We start from the raw sequence: 10,963 nt of genomic DNA, 5'->3' as shown, positions 1-10,963 counted from the left end.
TGATGAGTTTACAGTATTGCAGAAGTCAAGGGAAAATAGGGAATGTTCCATCTGTGCCGATCATGGAGTTGTATTCTGTAGAATAGTTTTACTTCTTGCTCAAAATACATAATTTATACACCAGTGAGTGGGGGCATACTCTTGAAAGATGTCACCTTCAGTACCTTAAGTAATAAAATTAAGTTTCTGAGCCTGTAGAGCTGAGGCCTGGACTATGGACTCTTGTAAATCAACCAAAAGAAACGATACCTAGTGAGGACTCTTGATAGCTAGCCGCCAAGCTTTGTCTGGTGACCTCTAAGCCTCAGGAAATCTTTCTTTGAAGCATTTATAGTACTTATTACTTTCTAAACTAAGTAACATTAAAATAAATTATTTTCCCTGCCCCCTTTTTTTGCATATTCTTAGCTTCGCAAGATCTTAGAATGAATGAAAGGGAATCTGACTCATTAATAGCTTCAACCTTCTCTAAGGGGTTGGGAATCCTGCTTTAAACTTTCTGATGGGTGATTATCTAACCACTGTCGGTATAATATGGTGAATTTGGAGTACTCATGGTCACTGGGTGATAGCTCTTTTCAGAAATTCTTACATTGAGGATAAGATAAAATCTCTTCTCTGGTGTTTGAGACATCATAGAGTTCTTTTTCAAAGCCCTTTGGAAAAGGAAGAGAACAAACACTTCAAAGTTTGAATGCCTTACACATTTTAAGTGTTTCACGTTTGTCGAATGAATGCATGAATTAATTAATGCATGGATGATTCAGTTGTTTCTGAAAAGCTTATTATATACTATTAACTTAGTAAGAACTGTGAGAACACAGAATTCCTTAGTGTCAGAATCCTTTAACACTGGAACATTATCTTTAGGAATAGATCCGATACCTATAAATTTTTCTTGAATAAAAATTCAGCTATGCTACATCTTATCCATTTTTTTTTCCCTCCAAAGAAAGCTGATAAATCAAGATTTTTCCCCCTCCTTTCTGTCCCACTGGGGTGGGGGTGGGGATAGGGAGTGAGGCATGAGAAGCAGTAGAGTATACTGGAAAGAGCATGGCCATTAGAATTAGACAGTCTTGGTTCAGATCCACTTCTATTTATTACGTGTCTGATCTTGGGCCATTAAGTTACTCTGAGTCTTAGTTTCTTCATTTTAAAAATGAAGATAATGCTTACTTGGCAAAGTTACTGTTTAGATTAAGTAAATTAAGGAGTAGAAAGCATGTAACACAGCAACTGGCTGACAGAATGAGCTTGATAATGGTAGCCATTACTCTTACATTTGGGCAACGTTTCATAAAACATTTACCAGGAAAAAAAAGAATATTATGCTAATTTTGTTTTATTTACGTTTTAATAAGAAAATGCCAAAGCCAGGAAAGGATTATGATAAAGTTAGGAAATAAGGAGATTTGTAATAGTCAAGAGGTGAAAGCAACCCAGATGTCCATCAAGGGATAAATGGATTAAAAAAAATGTGTTATATACAAACAGTAGAATATTATTCAGCAATAAATAAGGAAATTTTGACATATGCTACAATGTGGATGAACCTTGAGGACATTTTGCTGCGTGTAATAAGCCAGTCATAAAAAGACAAATACTGTATGATTCCACTTATATGAAATCTAAAGTAGTCAAATTCATAGAAACAGAAGTATGGTGGGTTGCTGGGGAGGGAAGAAGGGGAAATGAGAGGCTGTTTAATGAGTATTTCAGATTTGAGAGATGAGAAAGTCTGGAGGTTTGCTGTACAACTATGTGAATAGAGTCAATACTACTGAACTGTACATTTAAAAATTAAATGTACATTAAAAAAACTGTACATTAAAAATTTTGTTATGTGTTTTTTACCATAATAATAATAATAATAATAATAATAATAATAAAGAAATGGTAAGGAGGAAAAAGTGAAGAAGTGAAGGTCTGGAAATTTGGAGAAAAGGCAAGGGTTGTAGTGACATTAAGAAATGAGCTACAATAGATTTCATAATACTAAAAAAAAAAAAAACCTCTAGTTTTTAAGACATTAGTAAAATAAAAATTTACATCACTGTATCTCATCTCTGCTCAAATTCATCAAATAAACATTTCCTACTTAAGTTCAAGGCATAGTGCTAAATTACTGAGGACCAAAAAAGCCTAAGAAATAATTCTTGCCTTCAAGGAAATGGACAAGCATAAGCAATTATTATAAAACATGGTAGGCAGAATTAAAGATAGATAAAGTACAGAGAATTTAATACAGATTATTATGGCAGAACAGATAAGACTTTCTGATAGGAGTGGCATCTGAATTAGAAATCCACAAAGGTCTTCCAAGAAGCTTTCATATCACAATCAAGCAGGAAGTTAAGGAATGGGTGAAATAGGTAATAGGGATTAAGAGGTACAATCTTCTAGTTATACAATAATATAAGTCATGGGGATATAATGTACAACTAAGGAATATAGTCAATAACATTGTAATAACTTTGGTGACATAGGGTAACTAGACCTATTGTGGTGGTCATTTCATAATGTATAAAAATATCAACTCCCTATGTTGTGCATCTGAAACTAAAAATTATAGTATGTCAAATATAATTCAATAAAAAACAAAACATTCTAACCCTGAGATTTATTAATAGATATTATGGTAAGAAATGATACTAGGAACTTTTCTTCCCCAAGGAATTATATCTAGTAATGAAAGGAAAGAAAGAGGGAAGAATATTAAGGATCTGGAGACAGAAAGACTTCCTCAATTTCTTCATCACTGCAGTTTCTATTTCTTAAATGAGCTCCTAATTTTCCTACTTCTGTGCCCTTGTTCACATCACTACTTTATTATTTGTTTATTTTTTAAAACATTTTTAACCATTTATTTTTTCCTATACAGCTTTGATTTTATTATTTACTTATTTACTTAATTTATTTTTTAAATTTACATTCAAGTTAGCTATCGTATAGTGCAACAATGATTTCAGGAGTAGATTCCTTAATGCCCCTTACCCATTTAGCCCATCCCCTCTCCCACAGGCCCTCCCCGTAACCCTTTGTTTGTTTTCCATATTTAAGAGTCTCTTATGTTTTGTCCCCCTCCATTTTTATTTTTGCTTCCATTCCCTTATGTTCATCTGTTTTGTCTCTTAAAGTCCTCATATGAGTGAAGTCATATGATATTGGTCTTTCTCTGACTAATTTCGCTTGACATAATACCCTCTAGTTCCATCCACGTAGTTGAAAATGGCAAGATTTCATTCTTTTTGATTGCTGAGTAATACTCCATTGTATATATATACATCTTCTTTATCCATTCATCCATCGATGGACATTTGGGCTCTTTCCATACTTTGGCTATTGTTGATAGTGCTGTAATAAATATTGGGGTGCATGTGTCCCTTCAAAACAGCACACCTGTATCCCTTGGATAAATACCTAGTAGTGCAATTGCTGGGTTGTAGGGTAGTTCTTTTTTTAATTTTCTGAGGAACCTCCATTCTGTTTTCCAGAGTGGCTGCACCAATTTGCATTCCCACCAGCAGTACAAGAGATCCTCTTTCTCGGCATCCTTGCCAACACCTGTTGCTGCCTGAATTGTTACTGTTAGACATTCTGACAGGTGTGAGGTGATATCTCATTGTGGTTTTGATTTGTATTTCCCTGATGATGAATGATGTTGAGCATTTTTTCATGTGTTGGCTGGCCATCTGGATGTCTTCTTTGGAGAAGGGTCTATTCATGTCTTTTGCCCATTTCTTCACTGGAATATTTATTTTTTGGGTGGTGAGTTTGAGAAGTTCTTTAGATTTTGGATACTAACCCTTTATCTGATATGTCGTTTGCAAATACCTTCTCCCATTCTGCCAGTTGCCTTTCAGTTTGCTGATTGTTTCCTTCGCTGTGCAGAAGCTTTTTATTTTGATGAGGTCCCAACAGTTCATTTTTACTCCTGTTTTTCTTGACTCCAGAGGTGTGTTGAGTAAGAAGTTGCTGCGGGCAAGATCAAAGAGGTTTTTGTCTGCTTTCTCCTCGAAGATTTTGATGGCTTCCTGTCATATATATATATGTATATATATATATATATGTATATTTATATATATTTATAATAATATAAATATTATATATATTTAGAAAAAATTGAAGTCTTTCATCCATTTTGAGTTTATTTTTGTGACTGGTGTAAGAAAGTGGTCCAAGCTCATTCTTCTGCATGTCACTGTCCAGTCTTGCCAGCATCACTTGCTGAAGAGACTGTCCTTATTCCATTGGATATTCTTTCCTGCTTTGTCAAAGATTAGCTGGCCATTCGTTTGTGGGCCCATTTCTCAGTTTTCTATTCGGTTCCATTGATCTGAGTGTCTGTTTTTGTGCCATCGCATCATTACTTTAACTTGGGTAATCAATCAGTATCCCTTTATATTAAAATATCATATAATAATGGATTGACTAAAATAAATTATAAAATGCTTTTAGATTAATAATTAGAATTGAACATAAGACATTTTCTATCATTTTAGAAGGAAACAAATTATGTCTACGAATTTAGTTTTAATGAATCATGTAAGTACTCTGGATTTTACATGCACGCCTAAGAAAGGTCATATTCACAAACCTTTGTTGCAGAAAGTAGTATATTAGAAGATGTTTAACTAAATGAAACAAAGAGGGGAGATGAGATTAGGGTCTTCAGGTCGATGATAGATTTGTAAGTATATACTATCATCAAAGGCTTTTTCTGTTCTCTCACTCACCTAACAGTCTGCACTATTGTGATTTCAAAGAACACATTGAACAGATGGTACTTGTGTTTCACATCTACAGAAATCAACTTCCGTATCACTGGTTCCTCACTAGGAAATAGGGAGGGACTTTGCTACCCCCGAGGACAGAGACGGTTCTGCTTAACACAACTGGGGGTGGTGGTGCTACTGTCATCTAGTGGCGGAGGCCAGAGATGCTGCTGAACATCTCACAATGCAGAGAACTGCCCCCACCAACTCCACCAGGAACGAAGAATTATCCAGCCACTATGTTCAACACTGGTTGAGAAAACCTGATTTATAAAAACATATTTTTCTTTTCTTTCTCTATTTCCCTCCTTCCCCTTCTTTACGTTTTATCTCTTGAATGAGAAATGGGACATATTTTGTATCAAGAAAAAGAGAAAGTATTATTCATTTTTTTTACTCACTGACTAGAAATTGGGTCCATACTGCATCTGAATCAGCACTGTTTAGACCAATGTACCAAGAGACTTTCTACCAAATTCTTTATGACCAACGGAGTAACAGATTTTCTACTAGACTTTATTGATTAATGATCATATTATAAGGAAAAACAGAGCCCAAAGAAATAGTCGGCAATTCATATTCGCCTACATGATATTTGACCACCGTCACTGGGCATTTGAAGTGTCTTCTAATAGATTTCACAAATGATTCTTAATTTTAAAAACGTAATGTGTCTTGGTATTTGTGTTACGACATTTAAGCCTAGTATTTATATACTTAGAAAAAAGCTCCAAAATGTAAATCATAAGAGTATATGATATTTATTTTGTAACACAATAGATAAAACCAAATACAAAGTGGACTACTGTCTGCACGTTATACATTTTGATTCTTAGGCTGAAATCTCTTAATTTAACATTTGGTTAAAATAAGCTTTGGTTATTTAAAAAAAAAATGTCAAGTCCATGATTAAGATAAACTTTTTGCTCATCAGAGAAAGAACTTCAGGAGTAAATAATGATACAGCAAATCCATCCAAAACACTAGGTCTTCATCTTTTGTTTCTTAGACCACTCAGGTGCTTCTTTTTTGGTCTGTTAAAAACAAAAAAACAAAAATCAAGTAAAATGCTTATAAGGAAAATAAGAGAGGCCATTCAGAGAACCAAGTACCTATATATACTGGGGCTTTGTGTGTAAAATTGCAGGAAATAATTGCTTTTCTTAATTCGGAAGGATACTCAAAGGCAAAGGTTCAGAAATAATTTCTCATCTGGTAGGTCTGTAGAAAAAACACACATCTGTGTTTTCTGGCTCAAGGCTTGTACATAACACACACATAGGTAAGTATTTATGAATTGATTTTATTTTCAAAGAGAATTACAAAAAATCAAGGACATGGCTCTTTTCGTTTGTCTTATGCATCTATATATGGATATTTATCCACTCAATGGATATTTACTGAAGGATTAGTGGGGCCAAATCACTGTACTTTGAGCTTCTGAATTGCAAAGTATTTGCCAGAGTACTTCTTAAGCTTTACTGCTCAATTGTTTCACTAAAAAGCGTCTGGCTGTACAGAGTAGTAACAAAAAAGCAAGGGAGGTTGACCATTACAGAATAAAGCACTCAGAACCCTGTATACATAAGGCACTGATTCCGATCAAAACATCCTATTTTATACAATATTACAATAAGTATACAGTGTACTTCTTTCCCACTTAGATCTGCTTCAAAGTAAGAAGGACCATATTCCTAAATATAGATACATATATGTATACATATGTGTAGGCACATAGATTAGTATGATAGCTTATGATTTTATCTTTTTTATATTGTTTTATGTTCCATAGCAGATGTACACAATGTTGGAAGTGACATCAATGATCAACTCCTCTTGACCTTATCTATGCCATTGGCCAGGTTCAATGACCACCAAATAAATCGGTGGACCCTCCTCCACCCCCGTTTTACACTGTGGCTCTAATGAGCTATAGATACTTTCACAGGATGGTTCCTACAGGTGACTAAAATTCAGTCTGTCAAAATGAACTCCCCCATCCCTCCATCGTCTCTGTCTTGGTGAACAGTATCATACTTTGCTCAATCATTGAAACCAGAAATATTTGATTCTTCTTCATCCTAGATTTCTCCTTTTCACTGACTACACCCATTATAAACAGGCTAAAACTTAACTTTTATTGAATACCTTTTTAACTTATTCTGTTCCTTTCTTGACCTCACTGGGCCGTCATTGTTTCTAGCTTAATTCCTGTATGACCTCCTAATTCTGATTTGGCTCTCTCTTGTGTTCAATTAATTGTCCACAATCCTTCTAACCTTAGCTTTCTAAAATGTAAATCTGTATTAAAACACTTCAGTATTTCCTTCATTAAAACAAAGTTCAAAGTCCTTAGTACTAAAGGTGAAAGAGGGGTTCCTGGCTGGCTCAGTTGGTAGGGCATGTAACTCTTGATCTCAGGGTCTTGAGTTCAAGCCCCACGTTGGCCATGGAGCCTACTAAAAAAAAAAAAAAAAAAAAAAAGAATAAGGGGATCTTGGATGGCTCAGTTGGTTAAGTATCTAAGTATCTGATGTTGGCTCCGGTCATGATCTCCAGTCCTCGAGTTCGAGCCCACATTGGGCTCTCTGCTCTCAGCAAAGAGCCAACTTCAAATAGCCAACTTCGGATCCTCTGTCCCCCTCTTTCTCTGCCCCTCTCCAGCTCTCTTGCATGCTCTCTCTTTCAAAAATAAATAAATAAAAAAATCAAAAGAAAAAAAGAAGAATACAATGCACAATATTTAAAAAAAAAGGTGAAAGAAGCTTCCATGGCCAAATCAGGAAATCATAGGGAAGGGCAGGTGCTATCTGCTAAGAGATTTTAAAAAGTGGCAGAGGCTGGGGTACCTGGTGAGTTCAGTTGGTAGAGCATGTGACTCCTGATGTCAGGGTTGAGAGTTCAAGACACATGTTGGGTGTAGAGATTACTTTAAAAAAAATAAGATCTTTAAAAGCAAAAGCAAAAAAAAAAAATGTGGCAGATGCCAACTAAATCCAAAAGAATCAGAATGCTAGTTTATTAACTGGTAATAAGAAATACAATTGTTGGAGCACTGGGGTGGCTCAGTCGATTAAGCGTCTGACTTAGGCTCAGGGCATGATCTCACAGTTTGTGAGTTCAAGTCCCACACTGGGTGAGCCCCGTTTCTCTCTCTCTCTTCCTCTCTTTCTGCCCCTTCTGGGATTCTCTCTTTCTCTGCCCCTTGCTCACTTGTGCCCCCTCTCACTCTCAAGAAAGAGAAAAATTAAAAAATTAAAAATATTTTAAAAACCTCATTTAGCTTTAAATGCTTTACAGCAGGAATTCAGATATGCAAAAATAAAATCCACTTAAAAAAACCCCAACAGACTAGAATAGAAAAGGTCAGAGTACGTGCCACAGCTGGGGCAAATTCTGTTTTGACAAAGTGTGTGACGGTCACTAAGTCACAATGTGAACTGTTTTGTTTTGTTTTTAACTGTGGCTCCTTGACAAAAAAAAAAAATCTCTAAGCGGCTTCTGTAGACTAAGCTACAGCTTATAGCAAAGGGTAGATAATTTGTACACCTGTGTTTTTTTCAATCAAATGATACAAAAAATATTACTACTATGTGTGTATGGGAAGAAAGTAAATAAAACTCTTGATATTGAAAAGGAATCTTAAGACCCAAAAAGGACAATATAAGAATTTCAGTAGTAGACAGTTTTTCCTGACTCCATTTATCTGTCTGGTCCACTGCAGACTAAGTCCCTTCCATCCCCTCCCCATCAGTACCTCCTTTTAACAGATGTGCTAATGAAGTAGATTTGCCATAATCAAATGTACCTCTTTCCAGGCATTAGTGGCTTTTCCTCTTTATAAACTGACTTTCGAGATATTTGATCTCTCACAGTTTCCATTACATGAAATCTTTTTTATATGTGTATATGGAACACAGCTTTAATTCTTATGTGCTGGTTTAGGCTAATTATATTTGCAATTTTATAAAGAAACCATACAAATCAATGGAAATTTTGGATTATGAGTGTTAACAAACGCTAAAGTAAGCTGTACTCCAGATGTAGGGAGAGCTCAGAGGGCTGTGCTACACACAAATGACAGGATGAACTGGAAACTTATCAGGAGTAATCTACCACTACAATGTGATTCTGGAGATAAATAACTGATAAGATAGGCACCTATTGTCACGGAGAAGCAGTCAACTAAAACATCAGTATATTACTCTGGGGGGCTTGGGTGGCTCAGTCTATTAAGCAGATTAAAAGTCTGACTCTTGATTTCAGCTCAGGTCATGACCTCATGGTTGGTGAGTTCAAGCCTTGCATCTGTGCTCTGCACAGACAGTGTGGAACCTGCTTGGGAGTCTCTCTCTCTCTGCTCCTCTGCTGCTCATGCTATCTCAAAAAAATTAGTATGTTACTTGGAGATTACAACATATTGAGAAAGTATTTAAAATAAGAAAGAATGATGATAATGCAGGCATAATACACCTGGTAGATTATTCCTGGAATCTAGAAAAAGAGCTAGAAACTAAGAATCCATTAGTGCTCAACCAGTGCCACTTTTCTAAAGGAAAAAAAAAAAAAGATGATGTCTATTACATATCATTACTTTGTTTTCCAAAAAAGATATAATCTTGGAATCACAGAAATAAATATTTAGAGTCTTCACAGGCAGGGCCCAACTTAAGTGAGTCTATCTAGGCAGCGGACCCGGCTTTCTTACCAACCAAATGAGAGATTCCCCAGATCGTTCAACCTTCACCACCCTCCTTCCATGTTCACAAAGAAATTCCTTACTTCAAAATTACCTTACCAGCTAAAGTACAACAGGAAGAAGCCGCCATTAGAATTCACAATGTTAGAATCAAAAAGTTACTTTTTAATTTTTTTGATTACGTAGGCTCCATGCCCAGTGTGGGGTTTGAACTCATGACCCTGACATCAAGGGTCGCACACTCTATTGACTGAGCCAGTCAGATGATCCCAAAAGTTATATTTTTTGAAATGTAAATGTTGCATTCACTCAATTACTATTTTATAAATAACTGCTAAACTCACTTTTGATGAATGAGGAGAAAAATTGTTTTTAAAACCTATATACCTAGAAACAATTTTAAACTGTGGCAAAATACACATAACATCGTTATCATTTTTAAGCGTACAGGTCAGTAGTATTAAGTATATTCATGTTGTTGTGTGACTATCACCACCATCCATTCACCTTGTGTAACTGAAACTCTGTCCCCATTAAACAATAACTCCTCACTTCCCCCAGTCCCTGGCAGCCACCGTTCCCCTTTCTGCCTCTATGACTCTGACTACTCTAGGTATATCCTATCTACTTTTATTTCTCTTTGTCCTAAGGAAAGTGTTAATGGATCATGAAGTGACTGAAGTGAGGGACAAGAATGTAGTAAGAAAGGAATAAAGTCAAGGTATAAAAAAACACGTATTAGACATCTTAATATTAAATATGGAAAGGAGCACAAATTTGAAAATACTTTGCCAATACTGTACTTCTTCTGCCTTTGGAATTTTTCTCTCTAACCCTACCTGTCACCTGTCAAAATCTTAGACATTCTTCGAGGCCAACCTCAAATACTTTCTGCGGGAACCCATCAACATCACAGTATCTATTCTTTTTTTAAATTCCCATAGAACTTAGTATTTTCTTTACTTTAAAGTAGTCCACCCGATTTCATCTATATCAAAATGATCAAATCTTCTATAATGGTAAGCATGGGTTCTTGAATATAGTCAGGATGAACTTGTTGAACTGAATTGTACTTATTCGAACATTTTTTTTTGTCTTCCAGGTGACCACGTGTAGCCTTCTAAATCACTTCTATGGAGAGAGTCATGGGCTCATATAAGCATTATGTATAAATTACATAAACTTACCTTACCATTCAGCAGCTGCTAGCCATTTAGATAACCGATCTAAGTTAAGATCTGAACCCTACCACAAACTCATAATTTGGAAACTTCATACACTATGTACTGGTGCTACCCATTTTTTTTTAAAGTTATTTATTTATTTTGAGAGAGACAGAAAGAGAGAAATAGAGAGTGAGTGGGGGAGGGGCACAGAGAAGGAGAGAGAATCCCAGTCAGGTTCCAAACTATCAGTGCAGAGCCTGATGTGGGACTCAAACTCATGAACCGTGAGATCATAAACTGAGCCAAAGTCGGACGCTTAA

General features: G+C 35.7%; 1 protein-coding gene across 4 annotated transcripts in view; it reads right to left on the bottom strand.

Moving 5' to 3' along the window:
• Positions 1-5,516: 5,516 nt before the first annotated feature.
• Positions 5,517-10,963, bottom strand: part of PIBF1 (progesterone immunomodulatory binding factor 1) — a 207,355-nt gene continuing 201,908 nt past the window's right edge. For all 4 annotated transcript variants that reach the window (XM_045054215.1, XM_045054221.1, XM_045054214.1 and 1 more), the window contains one exon: positions 5,517-5,812. In XM_045054215.1, coding sequence (XP_044910150.1) covers positions 5,762-5,812 — 51 coding nt within the window. In that variant the 3' untranslated portion in view covers positions 5,517-5,761. The remainder of the gene's footprint in view (positions 5,813-10,963) is intronic.

The sequence above is a fragment of the Felis catus genome, chromosome A1 (assembly GCF_018350175.1).
Source record: "Felis catus isolate Fca126 chromosome A1, F.catus_Fca126_mat1.0, whole genome shotgun sequence".
In the NCBI taxonomy this organism is placed as follows: domain Eukaryota; kingdom Metazoa; phylum Chordata; class Mammalia; order Carnivora; family Felidae; genus Felis; species Felis catus.
This window is presented reverse-complemented; position numbering and strand designations above follow the sequence as displayed.